The sequence below is a fragment of the Cololabis saira genome, chromosome 10 (genome assembly GCF_033807715.1).
Source record: "Cololabis saira isolate AMF1-May2022 chromosome 10, fColSai1.1, whole genome shotgun sequence".
NCBI classification, from domain to species: domain Eukaryota; kingdom Metazoa; phylum Chordata; class Actinopteri; order Beloniformes; family Belonidae; genus Cololabis; species Cololabis saira.
In genome coordinates this window covers 23,885,830-23,894,914 of record NC_084596.1, presented here as the reverse complement: position 1 = coordinate 23,894,914, position 9,085 = coordinate 23,885,830, and the positions used below count along the sequence as shown (strand labels likewise).

Genomic DNA, 9,085 nt, shown 5'->3' with positions numbered 1-9,085 from the left:
TTGAATTAACATGATCAGGAAAAACTCTTTAAAGTAAACGAGGGAGAGATGTACTGTACATGCTTGTTGTACTTTACATTAAAAAGACCAATATACACAATTTCTAACAGTTTGAAGAAGATGTTCTATATTGGGATTTCCATCTCAGATAGTTCTCTTGCAAAAACTCTTCTGTAAACTCTAACACCAAGATTTATCGGAAGGAAAAGCATTAACACTTTAAGAAAATATACTATGAGATATTTAATGAATGGAGGTGTACTGAAGAGGCTGAAGATTTTTAATCTTCTTAAGTGTAGCTTGGGAAGCCAAAATGTTAAACCTCTCCTCAAATAAATTTGTAATGCTGTGAGACAAAAACAAAATTCTACTTGTTTCCAATTGAGACGTCCCAGCCTGGCCACCCATTCTGATTATTCTCCTCTTTCGTACAAATATTTAGTTTGGTTGCCGCACTTTAAAATATTACACTTAATCTGTGTATAACCTCCAGTGTCATGAGAGTAAACTCTAGCAAGGACCCCATTCATATAATCGTGTAAATGGCCAAAACTTAATATACCAAAAATACAAGTGAAAGAGTAAAGCTAGTAATCTTTAATTGTAATTTCACTTACATGATATAATTGCTATTTTTTCTTCAACAACAGATTTACAAAAGAGACATAACGATACTTTCCTAAAATGGTATGCTGAGTACTAAGGAAATAACATCTTTTCAAGCAAATTTGTAACACCAAAGTGCAACACTCGAAGCAAACACACTTGATGACTAACAACGTCCTCCATCGTTGGCGACGCGTCGACATCATGTGCAATAAAAGGAGAAGAAAAGCACGCGCACACACAAACACACAGAGCAGCCAGGGTTTTTTTGTGCGTCTACAGCTGAAAAAACAAAATAAGAGATTGATTCAAAACTATTGTTACATGCATATTTGTTTCCATAGCAACAGGGGGAGAGAGAAGTGCAAAAGGATTTTTTTGGGGGGCGCGGGGAGGAGGCAATACGGATCTGCAGGTCTGCGGGGTTCACAACAATACATTCCCTTGCATAGATTCTTGTGTTGTGGACTGGAAACATTCCCCTGTCGATTCCTAGAAAGTGAACCTGATCCAAGCGGAATGGGAGAAGATTGCAGCTGCTGTCAGATGTTGAAGACCCTCGATCCACTTTGAAAGACGGCAGAAGGGTTTGGGGGGAGTTTGGTCCTCACCAGGTGTTCCTGTACATGAGGGAAGAGGAGCAGAAAGAGAGCGATGGCATCAGCCTTTAAGATGGTCAGAGCTGCGACACTAGGAGCAGCAGCTCGGGTGCTTTCCGTGAAGCCGCGAAATGAGAGGAGACTGGTTGGACAGTTCGGTCACAAAGCATCAGCTCTGCTGTCAGAGCAACAGCAGCCTCCACTGTGTCCCTGTTTCCTCCTTAGTGCTGCTGAGGGAAGCTTTTTTCAAAAAGCCCAGACAGAATCTATCTGAGGGGTCTAGCCACAGAGCAGGCAACCAGATTCTGTTCTTTTCTGAGCCAAAATATTTCAGTGTGTTCATTAGGAAATCTTTTAAATGATTGCCAGCCTATGGAGCCAGAAACTCTCTGACTTCACACCTCGGGGTGGCAGGGAAAGTTTCACAGGTTGCTCAGCAGTTCAGATTGGTGTGAAAAGATATAACTCACCCCCAAATAAACAACATCTTTCCTGCTCTGTGTAGCAGCAAGGTTTAGCCTCTCTCCTAAATTAGATTGGTGCCAAACAAGACTGCAACCCTGTGCAACATTTAACAGATAATCCATCAAATGATGCACTCTACTCCCCTCCCCCACTCCCTTCCTCTCTTGTTCTCCATCACCTATCTATCATGTGGTGCATCTCGTTCCTCTCAACCGATCATTTTCCATTCTTCTTCACCCCTCTCTTGCCTCGTTCCTGCTCTTAATGCAACCCCCTCCTCGCAGCCTTTAAGTCCTGCCAATTTGGCAGCGGTCTCTCCCTCTGTGGTGTGGGGCAGCGTGGGAATGGGGATGAGGTCCAAGTGAAAGAATAGGGAGCGAGACAAACAAGGGGAAGGACAGCTTAGCTTTTGGGCTAGAGGAGAAAAAGAGGGGAGGTAAGGGGGAAATTACGTAAGAGGGAATGAAAAAGATAATAGCAGATGCAAGCTTAGAAAACTGAATCATGAGGACAGATTTTAGAAAAGAGTGCCAAGTGTTTTGTATCTTTTTTATGGCCATTTGTTTGCTTTCACTTCATACACACAAATCCGTCTGTGACTCGTATGAGCCAACCACCTATCATCCCCTCACTCTGTCAGAGGATCCACCAGGGGCCTCATTAATAGAAACGTTCCCAGATTTGTACTTGAACTTGAGATCAGTGGGCTTATGTTTGATTCATTAAATATGCTGAGCAAAAGAAATACTTGCCTAAGCAGGTTCTAAGAATCCCATTTCAATAAAATGGTTAATAAATCTCAAATCAACTTACACTAACGAGACTTCCCCATGCAATTCCTTTCACTTAAATAATATGAGCACAGAATGAGGGTTTAGTGAAGAATAGCCATAGATCAAGATAAAACCTTATTCTGGGAATCAACTGCAGGGTGACGGTAAAGAAGGTGAAACCAGGAAATATGCATAATTCTGTGGACTTGTAGTGCATTTGTCCCTGCAGTGTGGGAGTGTGACTGGTGCAATGATCCAGTTAAGGCAGAAAAACAGAGCTGCTGCTTCTTAAAAAGAAACTGTTTGGCCTCGTATTACAAGGAAAACAGATTATCATAATTTCTTGGGTGTTTCCTTCCAACATAACTTCTAAACTGTTTGTAAGCAACTTCAGAAACGTGGCTGGGGGAGTAGAAATCCAGATCTCAGTGCAGACCTGTGCCACCTCCATCGTCACTCCTGGCTGAACCGGAGCAAAAGCCAAAAATGAGTAAAATGACATAACAGGAAAGTGTATTTCTGGGTACATTGTTCCAGCATGCTGCATAATCCTCTTTATGGAGTTTAAAACCATTGCGAGCAGCATTTCCATCATCATCGCTGCTATATCTGCGCCACTGCCACAGGAAAACAGCAGGATTGTGTTGTGTTAGTCGAACGCTGAATCTCAACTGAAACAATTCCTGCAGACGTTTTGTCTCCGCGTGCAAAAAAGTGTTTACTGGTCAGCTGTTTTGCTTTGTTCATCCCTAACACAGATTACACAGCCCATGCTTGCAAATCTGCTTGCCTTGTGTTGACAGGCTTGATTCCTAACGCACACGTGAACTGCACACACTTAATCTGCACCAGCTGGATTTTAGATTTAACAGAGGCTGCTTCCCTCAACTCGCTGCAACCTCTCACTGGGATGCTTGAAATTAGGGTTGTGAGTTCAAGAAATGCAGCTTTCTCCTCATTAAAAGCATCACCTTGTTCTCACTCCGTCTCTTCCCTGGCACTTGTCTTAAAATCAGACACAGCTTTTATCCGTTCAGATGGATTCTATCCGTCCTGAGTTGGCTGGCACACAATTTTACTAATTGATTGGAACATTAATTAGAGCTGTATGACTGCCTAACCCCATTGTTATCACAAGCAGACTGGTTTCAGCAGTGTATCTGGGACTTAATCATTAAAATCTTCTCATGAACAGGCAAAATCAGAGCCTGATCTCTTCCATGTCAAATGCAAAAGCTGCACAGCTCAGAGATGGGATGGACTTTACAGAATTCCATCAAATCCTTAAAATTGCCTCCCAGACCAACACCAGCCAAATGCCACAAGCTAGTCTAATGCATTGCTATAGTGGGATGTGTAATGCTTGGTCAGATACCTCTGCAGGGGGCTGGTGAGTCAGTAATGAGTTGGCAGTGAGTGGGCTGTGGTGGATTATCTGAGATCAACTTGATTTGCTGCAAGGGCTTTTTTTTGTGGCACAGTCAGAATGACTGATGAAATGCATGAAGTCTGAAAAATGCATAATGTACATATAGACATGAAGTCTTCCCTGCAGCACATCCCTCCTTCATGTGCTCTGATCTCTCACTCCAGCAAGGTCAGCGTTATTATTAGTCTGACGATGACATCCTTCACTATGAACTCTATCATGACACAGAACACAAAGGAACAAAAAGGCGTGCAAATATCGTTTAAATGCATTAAACCCTCCTTCCTGTGCAGACTAAAGACGAGAAGGACACAGAGGGCACAACTAAAAAACTGATTTCCTAGCCTTCCTTCCCCGATACCATTAAGTTTATTGGAGCAGCTGTTGCGACACAGCTGTTGAACACAACCTGACCCGGTCCGGCTCACAGCAGCCCAGACTCTGTGCTGGTAGCTGGCGCAGAGAGCTGTGGGTGGGGAAAAGGGATGACACTAAACCTCTGGAGATTCCAGAAAAGTGTCTTGTTAACAGCTGACTTGAGGTGGCGGCGGAGCGGCGGGTAGAGCGATGTGGAAAAGCATCTCCATGCCCAGTTTATCCCCATCTGGAACTAAACTGATGAATTCTCAGCTTTCAACAGGAAATTCTGACAACGTGCTGCAGTTTATTTTTGCTTTCACTTTTTGATTGCATTGTAAACCTGTGTATTCATGCTCTAAGGTGTTATAATACCTCAGACCACAAAAGTGTGAACTGAACACATTTTTTCACTAATAGCAATGTATCCAAAGCCTGGCATTACTTATTTGGCTTTAAAATGTATTTGCATGATATACTTGTTCCACACCAGATGTTTACATCAATTACTTAAGTATTTAGAAGCATTACATTTAATTACAGTCCGTTAGTTTTCTAGTATGAGTTAATCTAATACAAAAATAACAAAAGTGATGATTTTATTAAGCACGTCACAACTTTGATCAAGAATCATTTTTAGACAGTTGTGAAGTAATCTTTGCAGTAAAATTGACCACAATTGGAAGACTTCTTCATTTACTTCTCATCAGCCTTATTTTATTCAGGTCAGAGTAACGCATGTGGCACCAGCAGTGTTATCTAACTGAGATTGTGGCCTGTTTTAAACAGCTGGGTCACTTTGAGCTGTTTTGGGAGAGAATGCTGTATCACTTTTCCAAGATGCCCCAACAGCAATATGCCCCCTGGGAGATGAGCGAAGATGACTTTGAGGAAGATTGCACTACACTTTAAACCTGTAGCTCCTCCTATCAAGTCTTTTTGTTCAAAAACTGCAAAGGGATGAGAGAAAGCTAGTCAAAGTGAATAATGCAGGCGGTATGAGCATACCTCTGTCTTTGCTGCTCCAATGGGCTCGGTCCCGTTGGGCAGAACGCTTTGCTGGAGGCTGGAGGGACTTGGTGAGCTGCCAACTTGTGGGGCAGTGATGGCGAGCTGGGCGACTGGGGGGGGTTGTACGGTGGAGGCAGCAGACGGGAAAATGTGCTCTCCCTGATGCACGCTAGTGGCCCTGCTGATCTCCCCGCTGTAGGCAGCCTGGTAGCTGGTCTCACGTGGGATGCGGGTGGCATCTGTCCCTGGACTGGAGTATTGAGCTTGGGGATTTCTTTTTGCGCTTTTGGCTGGTTTCGCCCCTGTCCACGGCCTGTACTCTTGCCTGGAAGAAGAAAGATGCCATAGGCTGACAGCTGGGGCAAAACTTTTGACCAGGCATGCAAGTGAAGTACAGAAGCTTGAAGCAAGAATAAATCAGCTCCAGACTACTGCTGTCTACAGCAGTAACTGTTCTCTCATCACTCAAGACTGACTTAAAGGGAGGAGAACATCACAAACATCTGTTTAGGAGGCACATGCTTCAAAGATGATTGCAAACTAAACTCAAATATTTACAGCTGAGCTCCTTCACTGTTAAAATGGAATGTCTAAGAGAATTATTGATTAGCCCCACGCCCCCGTTTTCCATGCAGGATGGCTGAGTCGACCTTGGATTTCTCAGAGCTATAAGCATAAAGCAGTGGTTCTCAGCTGGTCCGGCTTCGGGGCCCTCCATCCCTCCTTCACCACAAGCCGGGACCCAAATCAAAGACAATTTTCTAGTTCTCAAATTGATTGGAAATGTAGTGTAGCTTAAGCCTCAGATTGTAGAGAAATAACAGTGTTTTCACGTACAAACGTGAAATAAAAAAGTGCCACTGAAAAATATTTCTCAAAATATATGGCTTTAGCTTAGCATCCACTTATTAAATGCACAAATACGGTAAGAGTGAATTTATTCAGTCATTAATCAAGCTTCAAACAGGAAGCTGATGTGACAATGAAAATATCTCAACAGCCACTTTTAACAGACTCAGGTGGTGTTTTCCTGCGAATACATGAAAAAAGGGAAGTATTGGAATATCCAAAAAGGCTGAAAATGATGTAGGTTTACCTGGGAACTTTACCGAGGGTTGCCACCCGTCCCTTGAAATAGGGAATTGTTCCGTAATTGGGAATTAAAAGTTGCATTCCGTATTGAACCAATACAGACACACAGACACACTTATTTATTTATGTCATAATATACAGGTGAAGCTCGGAAAATTTGAATATATTGCAAAACTTCATTCGTAGTAAATTTAACTTAAGGTGAAACAAATATATTATTTCCCACTACATGCAAAGTGAGATATTTCAAGCCTTTATTTGTTATCATTTTGGTGATTATGGCTCACAGTTTATGAAAACCCCAAATAAAAAATCTCAAAAAAATTGAATATATTATGAAATCAATAAACAATTCATCCATCCATCCATCCATCCATCCATTATCTATACCCGCTAAACAATTCGATAATCAAAATTATAACAAATAAAGGCTTAACATATTTTGCTTTGCCTGTAATGAGACTGTATAATATACATGTATTAGTTTCACCTTTTAAGTTGAATTATTGAAATATATTAACTTTTACACCATATTCTTCACCTGTAGCTATATTCTACACCCTGGCTGATGTGGACATACATAGCATAGGAGGCTATTTCAGTTGCTAGTATGGTTGGCTGTCTGTACAGTCATGCAAGTGCAATGTTATTAAAGCACTTTAAACTTTAAATCAAAGCGTTTTGTTTTTTCATATAAAAAAATACATTTCTATGCATTTAAGAAGTTTTGGGGATGTCCCTTTTTTTGGCGCCTGCACTGCTGAAATGGGGGTGTCCCTTATTTCTATTTCTGAAAGGTGGCAACCCTAACTTTACCATCATCTGAGTCACAGGGCCCGGGGCCCACTGAAAACGGGTCTGTGACCCACCTCTGGGTCCAGACCCACCAGTTGAGAATCACCGGCATTAAGCATCAAAAAGGCATCAGGACCGGTGTTGTGCCGAAAAAGTGATTGCCTGCCAGAATCTGATTTCTTCTTATTTCTGGCTGCGGGAGCGCGCACAGCAGCCCGTTGAACGATAGCGCCAGATAACGTCAGATTTTCAGATTATGAAGCCCAAGAATGAGATCAAGTCATATTTAGGCAGAAACAACTTTTCATTAACTGTATTTGGCCTTCAATCAATTTTTGGCAGGTGAAAATGCCTATTTTGTTTTGTAATGGTCCTTTAAAAGAGTTAAAAGCAATCCTGTGAGCTCTAGTGTTTGTATTATGAAGCTCAAGAATGAGATCAAATCATATTTAGGTAAAAACAACCTTTCATTAACTGTATTTGGCCTTCAATCAATTTTTGGCAGGTGAAAATGCCTATTTTGTTTTGTAATGGTCCTTTAAAAGAGTTAAAAGCAATCCTGTGAGCTCTAGTGTTTATATTATGAAGCTCAAGAATGAGATCAAATCATATTTAGGTAAAAACAACCTTTCATTAACTGTATTTGGCCTTCAATCAATTTTTGGCAGGTGAAAATGCCTATTTTGTGTTGTAATGGTCCTTTAAAAGAGTTAAGAGCAATCCTGCGATCTCTAGTGTTTGTATTATGAAGCTCAAGAATGAGATCAAGTCATATTTAGGCAGAAACAACCTTTCATTAATTGTATTTGGCCTTCAATCAATTTTTTGCAGGTAAAAATACCCATTTGGGGAGAAATCAGATTCTGCAGGCAATCACTTTTTGGCACGACACTGGTACCATGGACAGCTCCTGAGACAAGTGAGTGCGTATATACCTGTAGGAGCTGGTCCTGCTGTCCTCCATCATCACCTGCTGCTCCCCGCATCTCCGGCTCTTGTTCCCCGGACTGTCCGACACACTGTCCGCCCTGCTGCTGCTGCTGCCCCCGTTACTAATCCAAGGGAAAGTCTCCTTCCTGGGAATGGGCCAGGGTTTGAAGTCCTGTTTGTACTGGGTGACGCTGGGGAAGGGCACCCCGGGGGGCCGGTAGTCCTCCCGGGGCTTGTAGCTCCTGGAGGACCCGCGGGTCGCCGGCGGGCCGTCCCGGGGGGAGCCGCGGCGCTCCGAGTCGGACACCTGCTTGGTGACGGAGCGCAGCTCCCGCTGCTCCCGCAGATCCCGCAGATCCCGCAGCTCCGGCTCAGACACGTCCGAGTAGCTGTGCACGGTCAGCGGGACCGACAGGTCCGACTTGTCGAACTGATTCCAGAAGCGAGCCAGGCAGCACACTCTGCTGATGCACGGCCAAGCCATACTGTACCACCGTCAGGCTGACTGGTGGAGGAGGCAGAGGAAAAAAAGAAAGAAAAAGAAAGAAAGGAGAGAAAAAGAAGAGAAAACGGGAAGGTTACATTTAAAAGAAATAATAAAAAAAAAAAAATCAATCAAACTAGTGCCCTCCCTCCACGCCAGTTTGTGGGAAGCGGAGCGTCCAGGCGCCCATCATGTCAGCACCGGAGGAGAGCCGGCGGAGATGAGCCGGTGTTCTGACAATTTCTGCTACCTGCCGAGAAATGCTACTTTGTGGTTATACGCATGCGCACAGTCGATTTTCAAAGTTTGATTGCCACGCCAATCATTTCTTGCACGATGTAAAATTGATAATATGGGATGTTGAGTATTTGATCCTTCAAAAATACACTACCCATGACATGAATTACATTACACTTTGTGAACATTATGCGATAAAGACAAAAAAAAAACAATTCTATCGGTTTATTTGATATTCATTCATTCATTCGCCTTTATTTAGCAGGCAGGTCATTAAAAACACATTCTTATTTACAATGACGGCCTG

General features: G+C 42.8%; 1 protein-coding gene across 1 annotated transcript; it reads right to left on the bottom strand.

Moving 5' to 3' along the window:
• Positions 1 to 515: 515 nt before the first annotated feature.
• map6d1 (MAP6 domain containing 1) lies at positions 516 to 8,789 on the bottom strand. The gene is made up of 3 exons (XM_061731105.1): positions 8,063 to 8,789; positions 5,238 to 5,565; positions 516 to 1,226 (listed from the first exon to the last, which is right to left on the bottom strand). The coding sequence occupies exons 1-3, from the start codon at positions 8,539 to 8,541 to the stop codon at positions 1,149 to 1,151; spliced, it is 885 nt and encodes a 294-aa protein (XP_061587089.1). The 5' UTR covers positions 8,542 to 8,789; the 3' UTR covers positions 516 to 1,148.
• Positions 8,790 to 9,085: the final 296 nt, after the last annotated feature.